Source organism: Diorhabda carinulata, chromosome 2, assembly GCF_026250575.1.
Source record: "Diorhabda carinulata isolate Delta chromosome 2, icDioCari1.1, whole genome shotgun sequence".
Classification (NCBI taxonomy): Eukaryota; Metazoa; Arthropoda; class Insecta; order Coleoptera; family Chrysomelidae; genus Diorhabda; species Diorhabda carinulata.
The window spans coordinates 23,397,968-23,418,161 of record NC_079461.1 but is presented as its reverse complement, the minus strand read 5'-3'; the positions used below and the strand labels follow the sequence as shown (position 1 = coordinate 23,418,161).

General features: G+C 31.1%; 1 protein-coding gene across 3 annotated transcripts in view; it reads right to left on the bottom strand.

Moving 5' to 3' along the window:
- Positions 1–1,506: 1,506 nt before the first annotated feature.
- Positions 1,507–20,194, bottom strand: part of LOC130904095 (sex peptide receptor) — a 258,893-nt gene continuing 240,205 nt past the window's right edge. For 2 of the 3 annotated variants that reach the window (XM_057816655.1, XM_057816654.1), the window contains one exon: positions 3,438–4,190. In XM_057816655.1, coding sequence (XP_057672638.1) covers positions 3,597–4,190 — 594 coding nt within the window. In that variant the 3' untranslated portion in view covers positions 3,438–3,596. Of the gene's footprint in view, positions 4,191–20,194 lie in introns of all 3 variants that reach the window. The other variant, XM_057816656.1, reaches the window with a different exon arrangement.

Here is a 20,194-nt window from a genome sequence, read left to right as displayed (position 1 = left end):
TGAACTTTAACTCGTGAATAATAACCTCCATAATACAATTGTGATTAATTTGTACTTATTACTTATTTGTAAACATAATAAGAACATTTTACAAAATAATTAGGAACAAATGAAAATGGCGAATTTGTTTACATAAAATTGTAGTTGTGAGATTAATAAGTATAATCAATCATAATATTGTTGTTTACAATTTGTAGCTTATTATAATCAATCATTGGATTAAGTACGTTCTATTTCTGGATTTAAAATTCATTCGAATCAAGACTTATTTTCCTCTCCTTCATTCTCATTTTACCAATTTTCAGTTCATTGGCACCAGATTTACAATTCCAAGTGTTCTTCAAAAAAATCATTTTAGACTGTCTCTATGGACAATCACCAATCGAGAACTTTTGCTTAGAAAGTTTGGATAATCTAGAATTCTCTTTCCCTGTATTTGTTGATTTCAATGAAAATTTCTAGTTTCTATTACACAACACTAATATTTATATAGCCCAGACACCAAATCTGCCTGGGCTATGAACACCTTAAAATCGTCTTTGCCGGTCCCAAGTCTGGGGAAAATAGAGAGATGAAATACATTTATGAATTCATTTAATTAATTAATTGAATATTTGATTGCTTGTGACCAATTATTGGCACCTTCAAATCATTAATTGGAAATTGGAGATTGGAATTATTTGGGAACCCAAATTTAACGGCACTAAAACGCCGTGGCGGTTAGCGTTCAACTACTGTAGCAGAGGGATACGTTGATTTCCGAAAAGAATGAATCGGATACAGCAATTAAACTAACAACTGAACCAGTATATCAACAACATACATGTAATCATTCACTCTCACATATTTAGTTTTTGTTGTTAAAACTACAATGTTAATTTTAGTAATAAACAAAATTAGTAATTATATCTTTCTTTCTCTCTATTAGTGTATTTGTATTTGTTGTTATAGTCGTAGATAAAGTATAGTAATGTATTGGTCATAGCTTATTGAAATTTCTAATAATCTATATTCGCAATTTTGTGTACGTCACTGATCGGCTTAATATCTCGCAACATACGATTTTTTTTGTTTGTTCTTTTATTTCCTCAACTAATTTTGTACAAACTTTAATCTCTACTTATGTAGTTGGAGATAGCTACAAGATTGTTGGGAGTAACTGTGGGGTTATTCAATTCTCTTCCTTACCAAAATTATACCGTCCTTATCAATGCCGAGATGTGCTCTCAACAGTGATCATTAGAGAAAAGGTCAACTTGAATTGGATATAATTAACTTAATTCCGTACTGAAATAAATTGTGCCACCATTAACTGAAGAGCAATTCTAAAATTGTTGAGAGAAATTTGCTAAAACTGACATGATAAGAGAGGTTCGAAAGACATGTAACATCTCAAATGATTTTCAATAAAATCTCATTTTGTTTTATCTCTATTGGTGATACGAATTGTAGCAATTAACTTTTATTAATAATTTCATTTTCTTTCTGTTCTTTTTAATCTTCTCATTTTTTCTGAATCATCCATTTAACTCTAAATTTCAATTTCTTGGGCGAGAGTGGCTCTCTAGACTCACGTTCGTAGCGTTAGAGTTCGTTTCGTATCTGGGGTGAAAATATTTCTTCATCATCATTTAATTAAAAATGATTTTCAAAGACCTATTGATGAGACTCTACTCAATAATTCATTACAGGGATTCAATTAACAGAGTTAGGAGTGCAGTGCTATAATAATGATGTATACATACAAGTCCCCGTTTGGGTGAAATGAATCTTGTAGGACATAAAACATTTTCTATTCCAATTTATATAATTCACGGTTTAGCCTTGCTTAACGAAAAAACTAATTTTTAACATTTAAAGTGCAAGTATGCCTCGGAACTTTCCAAAAAATTGTAGAGAGAAGTGTTTTATGTGGCAAATATAAAACAAAGTTATTGGGAAAAGTTGTTTAGAATTGATATCTAAGCTCATATACCTTATATTGAAATCATTTGTCAAACTATTCATTTCTTGTTATAGATAAATATATCTATATCAACTGACCAATTCGAATCTTAATGGTCGCGGCACTGTGCACGTGCAAGAGTGCAGTGGTGTGTGGGTGCCACAACAAATTCAACTTAACGTGGTAAATATGTTACAACGTAGTAGTTACGTTATAATTAAGTATAAAACCCAACCGGCACCACTCTGCTTCCTAGTGCTGTAACCGACCAGACCGACCAATATCCCACTTGAGTTGGATGTATCTACGCTCGTGATTATGTACCCGATACATCAAAGATTATTTACACGGATAAATATGTCATCAAGGGAGATTCTTAGCCCATGCTTCAGAGGAGCTAATGCAAGCGACCCCATTGGCGTGCTATGCGAAATTCGAAGGGGAAAGAGGTTAAATAAAGTAATCACCAAGGAGTACCAGAAATAAACCAACTGCTGGACTAAAAATTATTTCATTTTTTTATCATATATATTCTCATACTTCTGTATCGTCTGTATAATTCTTTTTTGCTATAAGTATTAGTAATAATCTAAGTAGATATAAATCAATTGATAAACTAAAAATATATAAGTCATTTCAAGTTATTTTATATCGCCTATATAATCGTAATTCTTTTATTATAGTTATTGTGAATGATCTATAGCTATAAGTTGAGATATTTTTTTTCCCAAAAATTTTGAATGTCGAACATTAGTTATTTATCACTAGTTGTAGTTTTTCTCCAATCTCGACAGTTTTGGGGGGTGAAACAACATTTTTGATTAAAGTGCTTTCGTCAAAATGAATTGTTGATTTATAAAAATTTCTGTTGTCTAAGATTAGCTCCCCTAAAGACAAATATAGCTGCAATCAACTTGCTTCGTTAATTTCTTATGAAGCGTGAAAAATTTTACATTTTTTAGTTAAATTTTGAGATCTGCATCTATTGAATTTAAAGCAACCAAAGGTCCTGCATCAGTTTCATCCAAAGATTTGTATATTATTTTAACGAATGCTTCCTGTAGGAAGAAATCAACACCACGCAATACATTCAACAGAGCCATATTTATTGATTGTTCGCTGTTTTCACAACAAAGAATCACATAAACTTTTTTAATATTGTATTTAAAAACTATTTAAATCTTATTAAGTGGGGTTTGACAGTTCATTTTAACAAATATATATTGATATCAATACACTTGATTTATGAAAAAATATGAAAAAATTATAGTTGATCAATGATATATGAATCTAAATGTTGATTCCAAACAACTTATCTAAAGAGCTTTCTTTCATATAAAAATAGGTTTTCTAAAATTTCCAAATACTTGATTCTTTAAAATCGAAATTATATTAGGAATTAGTTTATAAACAAGCAAGGCTGGAATCATACGGGAAGCTAATAAATCTATTATTTTTTAGTTTCCTTTTCATTCCGGTTTGACTTCTAGATGTAAATAAATCTTTTCTTTGGTCACACAGATTATTTTGATACTGTATTAATGTATCTATTTACAGAAAGACAATGTAGAAATATACAGACTGTACAAAAAATAGTTAAATCCAATTTATTAAGCGTCATACATTTTCATTTTTTGAGTTTCCAATTTTTTTACAAAACAGTTTCGTTAGTACAAGTTCTAGGGCCATTCACAATGGAATACTTGGAAGAACCGTTTCTGGCGTTTCCAATATCTTTGATAAAAATGTCTTTGAAAGTTTCTCTAAATTGTCTAGACATGCCACAGTATATGGCGAAATTAATTGGGTAACTTAATATGATGAAAAAATTTGTGAATAAAATTAATGTGTTCGCAACATCGTAGTCTAGAAATTCGAAAACTGTACTAGATATTATGTGTAAGATAGTAACAACTACTAATGGTATTTCTACAACAAGAAATACTGTTACAACTACTATAAGCATGAGCGTTGTACAATTCGAATCTCTTAATTTTTTACATTCATTCTTTTGATTTTTTTTGGATGATAATAGGATGTCTCTCCTCTTCTGAGCTTCTCTTAGGGCTTTAAATAAGAGTAGGTTTAGTATTACTAAGGATATGCAGGGAAGCAGATGGACGAATAATATCCGGAACATGAAATAAGTCACAAAATAAATGTCTTCATTTAGATATTCGTTTATCCATTCGGCTCGTCTTCTAATACATATTGGAGTGGTAATGTTGTTCCAAGTGATGTTAACCTAAAACAAAATAAATTGATTTTTATATATCCAAATATATGAATCTCTTTTCGGAATTCTCTAACTAAAATAGTGACATTACAAAATATGAGTTAATGGAATAATTTCGGCTATCTTGGAGTGGTTAAAACCTATTCATTGTTATATTTTGTATTTCAACAAGTCAAGATGTTATTTACACAAAATAAACATTTTTCATAAATATGTAACTACTACCACTAATATGTGGAGTTACGTAAAAATCAGTTGTAGTTTTGTTACATTATTATTGTTACATGAGTTAAAATAACAAAAATTGTTAAGTTATAAGTTCATTGAAGTTGAAGTGTGAACATAGTTTATCTGCCGATCAAGTTCATCCTAAAGGTGCAGTACATATGAATTGTACTGAAGAGATGCAATAATGTTGGAGACAGTCTTTTTTCTCTATATTGCAAACCAGACTTAACGGTTGAGGTATCTATATAGCCAGGAATTGATTCAACGAAAAATTGTAAAAAAAATGTATTACACATGAATGAAAAGATATTAAGGCGCAGAAACTATGTTTTCCACAGTACACAGAACATGCCCAGGTATACAAGGGGTGGTGACTTTTCATTCCTTTTTATTCTAAGCACTTAGTCCAGCAAGATTTTCAAACCATTTAAAATAGGAATGAAAATTAATTGGTGGGAGCTATTTCAGGTGAATATATCAGATGACGAAATATATCGTAGTATAAGTAGTTAGGATAGTTTTTATGCCACAATAGCAGACGAATGAGCAAGCTCATTGTTGTGAGGAACAAAATTATTTTCTTTAATAAATGCACGTCAACAAATTAGCATGATATTGACCGTTTATCTAAATCATAAAAAAATACATATTTAGAATCCCCAAACAACACTGTGATATTAGATTTTTGCAGAAAACACGGTTTGGTTTTTTGACAGTAAACAAGATTAACAACAAACTCCATTCTATCCTTATACTGTGAAAGTATGAATATACAGGGTGATTCATTAAGAATGTCCAATCTCGGAACTGTAGATTCTAGACCTTAAAATATGATGATTCTGTTCAGCATGCCTCATGCAAATATTGCTAGCTTCCGAGATACGGGGTGTTTAAAGTTTAAATTTTAATTTTCGCAATAATTTTATATGTTTTCACAATTTCTCTTTAAAAATTGGCGCAATTTCATGTTTTTTGGCATGAGGAATCATAATTTGCACTCTAATTTAACATTGCTAATAGAGGGCGCTAGCTACACTTGTTTGTGTTAATTAAATCAAAGTAAACTTTTTTTGGGCTAAACTTACAATTTTAATTTTTTAATAAAACAATTTTATTATTCCTTAAATATGTAACAATAACAAATTTGTAAACAAAAATGAAAAACTTCAAAGCAAATGCTTAAAATGCCCACCTCTTACTTCAATACACTTTATGATCCGCATTTTAATTTTTAATTACATCCGCGGTTTCTTCTATTTTCCGCCGCAGTTGTGGAAAAGAAGTAATTTTTTCTTTGTAAAGAATATGCCTTCATTTGCGACCAAATTGAAAAATCCAGAGGATTTAAATCAGGGTCTCTTGGTGGCCAAGCAAACTCACTTCCCCGACCAATCCATCGATGCGGAAACTGTTCGTTTAAGTATTGACGAACTTGTAGAGAATAATGTGGTGGTGCTCCGTCGTACAAAAACTACATATTTTGTCTTAAAGCGAGAGGTATATCCTCTAGTAATTCGTGTAAATGTTCTTGAAGAAAATCTAAATAAAGAGGTCCATTTAAATTGGTTGGCAGTTCAAAAGGACCTATTAAATACCCACATATTACACCACACCAAATGTTAACCTTAAACTCGTGCTGAAAATGTGTTTCCCTCATTGCATGTGGATTTTCAGAATCCCACAAATGATTATTTTTATAATTAAATATTCCTCGTCTGTATCCAGAAAATCTGGGTTAACATTTTGTTTATCTTGCAAAAAATGGGCAAATTGTAGACGCTTAGGTGAATGTTGAGGTAATAAATTCTGAACAGGACTGTAATGACGCAAATTTTTGCCTCTTCAGTATTCTAAAAATAGATGATTGGCTTATACCTGTTTGCAGATTTAATACTGATGTCTAGATTCTCCGTAACACAAATTAAAATTTAATATTCTTCATCGGCAGTGATTTTTTTTGTAGCACCGTGCTCAGTTTTAGAGCGTAAAGACCCGTTTTCACCTAAGCGGTTGTAAACATTTCGGTACAGTTTGTAATTCATCATATTTTGAGGTCTAGAATCTACAGTTCAGAGATTGGACATTCTTAATGAATCACCCTGTATATGTATTGAGTTATTATTGATGCTTTATTAAGGCTTCATAATTTTGATAAGAAATAGCAAATAACATTAATTAAGCGTTATGCATAAATATTCTTTTCATCTTTCCTGAAATAATTATTGTTCATACACTGGGTATTGGTTTTTAATTTGGCTTGATTTGAAATAACAATCTGGTGGAATATCGACAAGGTAGGTATTTTCTATTACTTCTTCTTGGTTTTGGCAATTTAATGTAAATATTTCTTTGAGAGTAAAAAATGGCAATTTAATCAAACAAAATATAATCATTTGTTTATTCTAATCGCTCGACGAATGGATGATTGATGACGATACGTGTTTTGTAGCAAGTGTAGGTGTTTTTCATATTTATTAGTTTGTTAAATGTCTTGTAGTTCGATGTTTTCGCAGAAGTACTAATTCTTCAGATAAAATTTAGGAGTGGATTTCCTCTTAAAAACGTATTGATAACTGTTTTTTCCAATAATGTCTGCTTTTAATCGATCTTACTTACCAATTGGTATTGGATACGAGTGATAGTAATCGAAATTTTCGGTTGAAATTGTAGGTATTCGTAATATGTAAGTGATTCTATTACTAGAAATATATCTATTAATTTTTATAAATTTTCTAAATGGCAATACATTTCCTGAATTTATTCCTATTGGTAGGGGCAATATTTCTCGTAATTTATTTTCGGTTTTGTCTTTTAAATAAAATAGGTTATTTTATTATAAATATTTTGAAATATGTATTTGTCGACATCGTTGATAAGTATTAAATTATGATAATAATCAATCATTTTTGCAGTTTCTAATTCTAGTCGTGTAAGTTTAAAATTGTTATTATTTAAAGTTTTTAGGGTCATTTTATTTGTGAGGATCCCAGGATTTCAAGCGATCTGAAAGAAATTGAAAAGAGTTAATTAGGAAAATCGTAAGTATTGTGTAAAGGTCGTTTTAAATGGCCCATTTTCGTTTTTGAGTTGTTCGAAATTATTTTGTTTTGTGCGTTTACCTTATTTATTGTTGTGGATTTGTTGAATGCGTTTGCCTGTTTCTGTATTTTGTGAGTTTTAACATATGTCTTTTAATTCTGTTGAAAAATCAATGGATCGTAACGGATCTTATTAATTTTTTCAATTCGTTTTTGTTTTACATTTAATAAGTCTTTTAATTTTAGAGTATAGTATTTTAGTTCTCTCTTTGTGGTCTTTGCTTTTGTGGCAAATATCGATATTACCTACGAAAGTTTGTATTGATTTTTCTTGTAGGTTTTTTCTATCCCTCTGTGGTTCGTCTTACTTTCATGATAAGTTTGTATATTTTTTTTTATGTCGTTTTCTTTTGTTATATATATTAGTCTTTTGGTACACCTGTTAAATTTTATAGAAGAATGTTTGAAAAAAATTTGCAAGGTTACTAAAAATTTTTCAAATATGTTTGCGAATTGAATATAATGAATGTTATCTGGGTTGATATAGTTTTTATGAGGCGAATGACATCTTATGTGTTATTAGAGATTTGAGCATTTAGTTTTTCCTTTCCAAACAAAATTTTGTCTTTAGGTGTAACTGTTGAATGAAGTACGTCATTAATAATTATTTTGTTTTGTCCTTGTTTTACTACAGTAGTATCTTGGTTTGTTGTTCGGGTTCGATATTTGTTATTCTCTTTTCCTGTACTTTTAAAGATATATTGTCTGTGTTTTCGTTTGTTAATGATATATCAATCAAAAATTAAATCATCAATTAAATCATTTAAAAAGTTATAGGTTTTGTTCATTGCGTGAGTCTACAACTTTTGGTAAGTCTTTACTAATTGGTCCTTGAGAAAGGATTGTTCCAAGAGCGACATTGCTTGTATCTGTAGTAAGTTTTGGAAAAATCAGGGTATTGTAGAATCGTCTGATTAATTAATTTTTGCATGTTTCAAAGCAATCGATAAATTCTTGTTTATGTAGTTTGTTTTCTCCTTTTTTCAAGCATATAGTCAAGAGCTTCGTTATCTAAAGAAATTTTGAATAAATCGGCGATAGTAGCTTAATAATTCTAAGAATCCCTTAATTTGAGTAGTACTAGATGGTATTGGGTAATTTTTATAGCTTCTATTTTATCAGGATTAGGTTTTACGACCCGCATCTCTAATCTGTTGAAAAACATTTTTTAAGCAATCAATACGTTCCTGCAATGATGTTGAACATATTATTATATCATCTGTATAAACTAAACATTGTTCGTTCTTGATACCACGTAGTTTCTTGTCCATAACACGTCGCTGGTGCTCCTTTAAGGCCAAATGGCATTAAACGCCGTTTTCTCAATTTCATTTTTATACATTTCGATCTTGTGAAGCCAGATCGTGGGTAGTGAAATACTGACATCTACCGAGTTGTCTAGCAAATCGGTGATATAAGGGAGAGGATATTTTTTATCAATAGTTTTATAATTCGATTGCCTATAATCGATCGCTACTCTCCATACTATATATTATATGTATATACATATATATTTCACTTTTATTCACATTTCCAAGAGATATTATTTGAGGTTTTATGTAGTGGCTATGAGGCCGGCCTCTTTAAAAATTTTTTGTGTTGTGTTTCTTCATGTAACTCAATGTAACTGCATTTTATTGAATTCAAACTTTGTAAAATTCTGTCATAGAAATGTTGAGATTTCTCTTTATTTTCTTGTCTCATCATGACAAGATCACGATTTAAGCTGGCCTCGTTTCTTTGATTTGCAAAATTTCTAGAAATGGTGTCTCTAAGTGACGTTTTGCATATTTACAACCAGTTTAGCGCTATGACGAAGTTTAGAAATTAAGAAAATAATCAAATAAGAATTTTGAAAATGATTTAGTTGAGTTCTATAGTAAAAATTGTTAATAAGTGATTCGCACACGTAGTTCATTAGGGTTACCGTCGAATTCTGGTAAGCAGCTAGAATACTCTGGTTTAAAATCTGCCATATTATCACAATTATATTTGTATTTGATTTTCTGTTTTTTAATCTTTTATGGAATATAAAACAGCTTCCTTTCTCTGGTCTAGAAAGATCGATTAGATCAAAGTCCAAATCAATGAATACATCGATAGACATATAATGACAAAATGAATTCAAAACTATTACGAATTTAAACATCTCCTTATCCAAACTATAAGGCTGAGGCTGAACAATGTTTGTCTTAAGTTTAGACGTTAGACGTTGTGAAAAGTCGTTGTAGTAGTCCTCTATGGATGAGATTTTCGATTTTTTAGGAACATCTCCACTCACGAATCACGTCACCGAGTTCGATTTCCAATCATTCGTTGAAATGAAATGGTTACGTTCGATATGCGACAATTTTGGAAATTCAATCTGACTATATCAGTTGAATAACTCAACTCACAATTTTGTAAGAAAACAATTTATGACGCAAAAGAATAAATAAATGTGGTTTCAATAACCTGACTAGCGTATTCGACGAATATCGAATTATTAAGAACCCAGTATCAGTGTACAAACTGCCTTAAATACCGAATATTATCGTATACAATAATAACTACATATTAATAATTATAAAATCAGTAGATAAGGATATTTATTGTTATTCAAAAATTACTTCTATATGAGATAAAAATATGTAATTGTAGATGTGTGTTTGTTATAAATAAAGGCACTTTGAATCACTTAACTAATGATTAACAGATTCTAATGGTTCCCCTGAGAGTGGTGGAATAATTCGGAAGTCAAAGTAACAGTAATTATTTCGTGTGTAAATTAACAATATTATTTTAACACTGATTCCATTATATTCATAATTGTTGTCTATATTATTTTTCCTGATCGATTTTGAGTTGTAATTTTTCTGTTTTTTCTGATATTTCTAAGAAAAAATTGATAATTAACTTTCAAGTGCCATTAGATATCAAATTGATTTTCTCCGAGGGTAAGGTCGAAATAATATAAAGGACTTCACAGAAAGCTTTTTAATATTAAATTTCACGAAACACTTTCACAAAATGAAGTGAAAATATTATCTTAACGATTTCAACGCTTTCAAAGTAGGCACTAAACTGTTTTTATCGTTACATCATAACCTTGACAACCTCAGTGTTTTGTATGTTGTCTCTGAAAAAAATATTCTAAATTATTTATATGAATCTTTACTGAATAAATAATCTCTTGTCCAAAATTAACATCGAACTTGAGAATTTGGGGTTTTGTTTAATTTAAGAAAATATAAATACACATTATTAGACAATAATACACCATCAAATATTTATTTTAATATAAAATTTGAAGAATTAAGCATAAAATTTAAAAATTATAATAATCTACTAAACTTTACAGTCTTACTTTTGCACAATCATGGTGGCAAGTACAAGATGCCGAACTAATTTTTAGCGGTGGGGTGAATTTATACTACTTTTCTAATTTATATACACTCTAACACAAAGCACACTAAACTAGTTACTATTTACTAACCTATGCACTAATACTTATTAATAAATGCTTATCTCCTAGCTCCGAACATTAATTTATTCGACACACCGTTTACTTGTCTCTCCCAATGTGTTTGGGATGACATCAGATTATTTACGGAACTCCTCCCTGATAAACAAAAAGGATTTCTCGGTAATAAACAAACCGCCGCAATATATAAAACATATAAACAGCTTTCCCAAGAACCGCCGCATCCGCCAAACATTAGATTCTTAGATCATAATCGACTAGGATCGCCTTCACGGTCCATGTCGTGGACGAGCTCGTAACAATACCATTGGATTTGAAACAGCACGATGGTTACTGTCAGATTTGAATGTTGCTCTCATTCAAGTAATTCTTGTGAGGCCTTCGGTTATCGTGCATTAAAATGTAGGTATTTACTTCTTATAAACATTGCAAACGGTATCAAACGATTTTGAATAATGTTTTACAGACAGGAGATCTTATAATTGAAAAATGAGATTGATGCTGTAAAAATTATTTATCATACAATTATTATTGGCAACGTTCAAAGTAATTCTCTTCCGCACTAAAACACTGATTTCAGTAATTTTTCCAGATTTTATAGAAAGTCTGTCTTTCACTGGAATTTTTGGGACATGTTTTTTTTTGGAACACATAAAGAAGTCGCATATATATTTGGCGCATATGGTGGCTTTGGTGATACCAGGATCTTTCTGCGGCCTAAAAACTGCGTCAAATTTAACGAGTAGTGGCAAGGTGCCCTATTGTAATGCAACACGCGATGTCTGGGTGCACTTTGTTAACCTTAATCTAGTTTATCAAGTGCTACGTGATATAATACTTGATTCACGGTGTGCGCGGCTGTCAATGAAGCAGATTACAATATCGACTTACTGTTTGTTAACTTCCTTTGCTTCGTTTCGGCGTCCTACTGGTAATAGTAGTACTCATCATGCTGAAAAAATTCGATCGAGTAGTGAAGCATCACATTCAGCCTATTTTGCGATTGACATTTGGTGTTTTTGCGCTTTTGATATCGGTCTGAAGTTTTCGCGTATAATTTTTTTTCTCTCTCCTAGCACTTCATCTTCCAGGCTTTTACTGCCATCCTTATGTCAATAAAACACTCGTTTACGGCGCATAGAATCTAAAGAACAGCAACTGTTCCGTTAATATCAGTTGCTGAATCGGTCAATTTCGCACAAAACTTGATCGCAATTTATCTTTTCCATTTTTATTACGAGAGCCACGTCCATGTATAAAACTCAAAGCTAAGAGAGAACTGATAATTGCACGCAGCTATATATTAATGGATACAGCAGGGTTATCACATTATGTGCTAAAATTTTTGTCGTTTTTTGGGGTTAATGAAAACACGGCAAAAATCCATCTCACTCATTTAATTGTGAGACCTTGTAGAATTCGGCATTTATGGTTCAAGGACGAATAGTAACCACCTTTGAAATATTCCCGAGAATATTCTTGAGCCTCAACCCAATAGCCCTTCAAAGGATAATACCAAAAAAAATCTTCTTCGAGGTTTGTTTCAACCTTTATCATAAACATCTGAAGATTTTTGGTTCACTCACAACAACACACTATTTCAGTCAAACCGCTTTGTAAGACCTCCAGCGAAACTTAATTTCTATATCTAATCTGTAGCAAATTCTTGTTCTCCTAAAGGTTGAGGCAGACATCCTAAAAATTTTAGTAGTATCGAGATAATTACTAAGCACTTTCTTAATATCCGTTGTTGGAGAAAGCACTCATAAATTCGACTTGTAGTTCTTTTCATGTCTTGACCAGGTTTTTTATGATGTGCTCTAGTTACTTGAATCATTCAACTATAAACTAATTTTTATATGATAAACACTTGGCCAAATACTTCTTATTTTTTCTAGTTCTTACGATTTCATCATTGTTTATATGAAGTGCTTTTCCTAGAAAACCAATTCCCACGAAAGAATAACTAACAATTCAATAGCAACTTCAAATAATACATTTATCAAACTGGAAAAAATTACTCAATTTTTTGATTATGTTAAATGTCATACAGTACTACTAATAAGCAACTACTGATATAAGCCACCTAAGATTTCTCTCAGTAAATCCTAATATTTGGCCTAACTTATTGAAAAACAAAAAAGTAGTTGATGGGTTAATTGCAAATTTAAATACGTTCAAGTTACTTTGAATTCACTATTTGAATTCTTTAATTAACTAGTGAAAATCTATCTATAACTTTTTATTGATTCACCCTGAATGTCAAATGAGAAAATTGGGTGTACAAAATATTATATATTTTGTTTACAAAATCTTTATTTATATAAATCAAATTAACACATTTCTTATAATTTAGTTAATAAATATTTCAGTCTATTTTCAGGAAATAACTTTTAGGTCACAGCACATTCTTTTCACAACATCTTGTTCTGTTATTGTCTGCGGTATTCTGTTGTAGATTTCAATACTTCTGTATAAAGACGAGTATTGTGCTTTTTTTGTTCTTACAAATTTGTTCACTGGCTCTTCCTTCTTTCTTGTATTGTGAGAGTGGCAGTTTTTTAATTGCACTAGAGTTGTTTGTATTTTTAGGTGACGATTTTCTAGTTGATATATTAGCTTAACTTGTTCAAACTATTTTAGCTTATCAAAATTTCAAATGTTCTATAAAAATTTATCGTGGGGGTGCTATATGGTAGTGAGTAGTTTATTTTTATACACTTATTTTTCTAATGATTTCTTAGGCAGATTTCCCCAACATGGTAGTAAGTATGTAAGGTGTGGCACTACAAAACTATTACACTGATAACTTCTAGCAATATTATTTAATGAGTATGCACATATTCTTCAGTAAGAACTATGATATGAATGTTCCCGTTAAAGCCATCTTATTCCTTATGCTTCTTAAGCTTAATGTTTTTTTTTTAACTTGTTTTACTCTTTATTATTTACATTTTCAAGTCATCTCCTCTCCACACTCCTCTCATAACCTTATCCCCTCCATTTTTCGTGAGAAAAATCTTGCCATTTTTGTAGTAGTTTATTTCTCTTCTTAAAGTCTAATGCTTGTTTGAATAACCTTTGATTTGCCTTTGTTAGGTCTTCGTTAAAGTAGATATTTCTATTTGCATCCTTCAAACCACACTCTTGTAATTTTATACCTTTTGTTTCTTTTACTCGTTTAATCATAAAAGGTTTTAGCTTATGATCGGCGTATCTTTTAGGAGTATTGGTGAAGTATATTTATTAGTAATTCTGTAGGCTGCTACTATATCTTTTTCTCGTGCGTTGATTTTCATTCACATTAGTACAGTGAAACTTGGTTAAGTGAGACATCAAGAGACCTACACTGTCGTTTCACTTATATTTACTTGTCGTATTCGCAGGCAGATACACGAGTTTAATGTGGCTTAGCTCGGACATATTATTGTGAGCAGTACAATTGTCCACAAACATTAAAATTTTTCGCTTCTGGGCTTTCATTTCTTGGTTTAAATTCTTCAACCAATCAGAAAAAATAATGGATGTCTCCATGCCTTTTTATTATTTTGGTAATTCACAGGCAAAGTTTTAATACCTTTGAAACATCGCGGAGACTTGGATTCTCCGATTAATAGGATAGACTTTTCAGTTCCTGACATGTTAGCACCTAAAAGTATTGTAATGCGCTCTTTACTGAGTTTCCCGCCATGACAAGACTCACCTTTTAAGGTAAAAGTTTTATCGGGTAGATACTTGTAAAATAAACCCGTTTCGTCTGCGTTCAAAATATCATCAGCAGAATAATTGCGTAATAGAAGTGGTAGGTCTTCAATCCATTGGCTACATTTGTTAAAATCAACAGCGTTACTTTCTCCACAAATTGCTTTGAAAACTATACCGTTTCTTTTCTTAAACCCTTCCATCCAACCATTGCTGCTACAAAAATTATGAATATCGAGCCTTCGCGCGAAATCTTGTGCCTTTTCTTTAATCATCGGTCCACTTACCGGAACGTTTTTGTTAAGAAGTTGCTTGACCCACGTTAGCAAACACTGTTCAAGTTCAGGATATTCTGATAAACGTACACGTATTAGTTTTCCTTGTCCTTCAGAAAATTGTGATTCAATTTTATGTTTACTCTGAATTATTCTACAAAGAGTAGATTTTGGCACATTAAATTCGGCACAAACTTCTTCGCGTGTCTTCCCACTTTCATAAACGGATATTAACTTCAGTTTTTCACGTAATGATAACGATTGTAGCTCTCGTTTTGGCATTTTTGTCTTACGTACTTGAAATTATGTGTGGAATTTGTGGGTAGAATAAGAATGAGTAAACAAACAATGTTATCTCAGTTACAGAGGTTTATGCATATAAAATTTACTCGCTGTCTCAGTTATAGAGGTAACTATGATGATAAATCGAAAGAACAAATCCCAGATATAGAGGCTTACCTCGTCCCACTAACAGAGGTAATTCAGTGCCAAAGTGTTGGGACCTCAGCATGAGTTCCAGTTATGGAGGTTTCTCACTTATCCAGGTTCCACTTAACCGAGTTTCACTGTACCTGTTTTATTATTTTTTAGGTTTGTTCTCAGTTTGTTTTGGTATACCAACAACCACCAGATTTTTTTTTGTTTTTATTTCTGTTCGTGTTTATTCAGTTTTGCTTCTAGTACTTGTAATCTTTGTTTTAGGGCTTCGTCTTTCGTTTTCAGCATCTTTGTCTCCTTTATTGCTTCCTGGAACGCCATTTTCTGATCTTCAAAAGCGTCCGACATGTACTGCATGGATATCTTCAAATTTACTGCATCATCTTTAATTTTTTTGCGAAACGGACGAAAATTTTTTCCGTATAGCTCCTTTACGTCTGCTTTTAGTTGGTTTTCATCAGATTTTTGTAGAAAACCTCATTTTTTGCATGTATTTTGCAACATGCTACAACATTTTCGTAATTGCACAGCTTGGATGGTAAGAGGCATCACAGTTTTCGCAATCCAGTGATTGTGATACTTTTTTCTTGCAATGTTATTCCGTTTTTCCATTCTCAATTTTTTTAGTTGTTGTTAACGACGCCATAACCACAAACTTAATGATACAATAAGAATAATATTTGCGTAAACGAAAGAAACATTGTCCAAGGTTTTAAAAATAGAACAAATTCATACCCCAGTTATTTCGATAGATCCTCATCGTAATCGTATTTCGCGCAATTTCTCCTTCCTTTCTTTCCTTCAATTTTATAGAAGATAGATTTTCTTAGTTTAGCTGTGAATCCTAACATTAATCGTCAAGAGTGTTTGTTTGCTACTACAAATGAAATTCAAAAGAATATAGAACATCGCGCTCTTTATAGATATAGAGTAGTGAGTATGTCGGAGTGTTTCCTATTCTCGTTTTTTTTTATTTCAGCTCTTTTCATAAATTCACTCTATTTATACTTTATATAATCATAATTATTTTTATTCGTTTTTGCCTTTATAACAGTATTTGTATGTGTTTTCAACACCAGAAGACTTTTTTTCATTGTTAGTTTTTTGGGGGACATGTATCGCTTATTTATTGTGGTATTTGACCGGGACTGTAATTTCTATGTTTTTCAAGTCTTCTATGAATGTTGATCCTGGCTTCATATTCACCCTTCGATATTCAGCTTTTACACCGTACTTCTCCATAATTGATATATATTTTCATTTTAGGACCTTGACGCGTCTTTTTCTTGAAAAAAATAGTCTAATTTCTGTTGTTCATTGGTTGAAAATTCGCTTCAATCAAATTCAATATACAAATAGTTATTCTATCAAGTTGATGTGATAACATTCAATTAAAAAAAAATAAGAAAAAAGAGCAAGCGGGAAAAGAAGCTCAATAGGTCGAGTATGGAGGGTAGAGGTAAGGAGAACCGTCTTTGTGCTACAGAAAGTGTCCATCAAATCCTTTACACTTCATAATTACTTGCAAAGATTCTTACAAATTCACAATAATTAATTAACATTCAGCGTTATCTCACAGTAACTTTTCTAGGTTAAATTTACAAAATTATTTTGGACCACTTGAATAGTTTAGATTTTGTATACTAATATTTATTTAAGGATTTTAGTCATTTCAAATACTAAATTTTCTAGCATTGCATACTTCAATCTATATAAAATAACTAAGTTCATGATATCTCGTAAAACAGGAGCGCCAATCTGGTCAAATTTTGAATTATAGTTTACCACAAGCGGACAGTTTTTAAGTTAAGCCCCCATATGAGATTGTCCTCCTTATCTCTACCCTCCATAAGGTCGAGGTTCATTCGAAACGCTAGCTTGTCATACTATGTGTCTCATATATTCTATGGTCTCTTATAATATTCATGTCTCGAAAAAGCCAAACCATTTTTAACGTTCATATTCTACGATTTTATGTACAGTGTTTTGTAGTTTTCTCAATATGCTCCCAAAGAAAAATATAAGCTTATTGTCTTTTGCATCTATCATTAAAAGATACTAGAAATTTAATTGTCAGAAGATTGTTTTCCAATTTCCAATTAATTACAAGTAAGAAATACATCGAATAAATATTTAGTTTCTTTGATTTGAATTGGAAACATTCTCATTAAATATTTTATTATTTATACAACGTTTTAAAAAACTCTATAAAGGAAAAAAGTTGAAAATTTTATTTCTCCACTAAAAGCGTTCGTTTATCTGACAGCTTTTAATTTTTTAATTCCTTCTCTACTTTTATTTCCCAAAACATGATTTCCATTTCATCATTTTTAAAATTGAAAGATTTCAAAGAGATATGCGATTTAAAAGAGTGGAGAAATTTCCGTATAATTAGTTTTATCTGAAAAAAATCATTTACTACTCTTTGATAAATAGAAGTAAGGTATATAGAAATGTTAGGTAATTACCCTTGATAAAAGTTTTAGTATAATTTTTGTGTTATTAGAGACAATTTCCAGTTGGAAAGGCTTTTGAAATATAAAGTTTTATTACTATTGAAGTGGTTCAGCTATGTACACGTAGGTGCAGTTTCTTTGTAAGAGGGATATTGGATGCAATCCAATATCCCTTTTGACTTTCGATTGTCTCAGCTTGTTGCCCTTTAAAGACGAGAAAACGATTAGAGTGAAAAAAGTGATTATTCATACGTTTTTCAAGAGGAAAATGTCTTTTCGACCTGATTTATCATGTAGAGAGTGTACCAATAAATTTAAACAACTGATTTATGAAGAAAAAACTGAAACATACAGTCTTAGGAACAGGTGGTAATTAGAACGAAATTTTAGTAAAATAAGATATTGAACAATACACAAAAAAGAAATTTTAATAAAAGGCGGTGTTTGTTTGAAGGGCTTGAGCATTAAGAAGTCGTACAAATTGAAAACTGGATGTAATATCCTCCAAGCGGGAATTTATGTAATAGAGATGTCTGTCAAGCTGTTAAATAAAATTGTCGATTCACAACAATCTACACAGATCACCAGGAAGTTATAAAGAGAATAGCATCACAAATAACACAATCAAAAGTGGTAATGAGCTGTCGCGATTATCTGTGAAACTAAAATAAGTCTCCTCCTTCCAAACAAACCATGCAATGAAATAAATAGCACAATTCCCTTAATATCAAAAAACTTTGTTAAAGGACAGGATAACACTATAAGTAAGAGAATTTATTCAAACCATTTATACCAAGCATTTCATTTTAGTGCAATGTAGTGTAATTCATTTAATTTATACCAACACTTTTGCATATAATGTAGCTGTTGGTAGCTTAGTTTTAACCGTCAAGCTAACAAGCGTAGAGCTGTAGGTATAAAAAATATCATCACCAATTTACTGTTAGTTGTTGTATCTGCTAGCAACGCTGATTGAACGAGGTCAGTTACAGTTTACTGAAATTATCTGAACTTTTTCCAACTTTCACATGGCCTTCATTTGTTGTACTGGTTTGGCTAGTTTCTTTTTTTATGTATATGTGGTTAGATGTCTATTGAAATCTATTAACGATTCTATCGATTTCCTCTATCATTATTTAATTCGATCTATCATCTGCTATACTTGATTATTGATTAGTCATAATATTCTTTAAAACTTTGGTTTTCAATTACTAGATTTTATTTTATTTTTTTATGTAGAATATGTTGTTTTCATTTTACAATTTTGTATACATTGTTGATTTTTTAGGTTGGTATTTATTTTTATAACAAGGTATCTTCACATTGTAAGTTCCGTTTCTATTTCTATAAAAGACAGCGCTGCGTCGCAGTTCCGAGCATGTGCGGCAGTTACTCTGACTCACGGTCTTACATACAGGTCTCGAAACCTTCTACAGAGTAGTAGCGTAGTTCTCTTCTTGTCTGAGTTTTAATTGTTTGAAATATTCATGACGCACGATGATATATAGAGGTAGATAAATTCCCTGTATTGGAAAATCTGGACACGAGATTGGTTAGCCTTGAGCTAAGAAATTAATGGCGGCTCTTATAAAAGAAGCGTGCGAAACAATGGTCTGTTTGGGCATTTTCCAAATACTTTCACATTTAACAAACGTGAATATCCATTTCCATTTTCGTATCTTTGAAATACTTCGAAATACAATACAACCAAATACAACGCAAGCAAATGCAAGTTTGGTCTGTTTTGTTGCCATTAATTTTTTGAAAGTAGAGAATAGAAAAGGACGCAGAATTCTTCCACTTACACTTTTCGATAAAGGGACTATAAGGGTGGACGTTGGTAAGAACAGAGATTAAAATTTTGACACAAAGTATACAACCTAAAATCGGCAAATGCGTAATAAAGCGTCCTATGCTCCAATTAAGTTATTTCGTATTTTTCATATTCACTATAATTCATTTGAAGTTTATTTTTATTTTATTTTTTAACCGGAGTAAGTTCTTTCAGGTATTTCAAATGAGAACCATGTACACAAATAATGATAATGATATAAAATGATAAAATTTCACTTCCCTTATTAATTGTATTGACAAAAATAGATTTTATGAGCATTCGAAAGCAATCTATCTTGGAAGAATCAAGGCTGAAACTGAAACATCAGCAAGAAAAATATGATCTAGAGTTGAAACACAATCAAAACAAACATGAATAAGAATTCAAAAATGGTGAAGAGAAACATGAAATTAAGATTTCAATTTTGAAACTTCAACACCAAAAGCTAATAAAAGAACTTCAGAAAATTAAATATTAATATATTAAATTTTTGTTAATTTGATACTATAAGACTACACA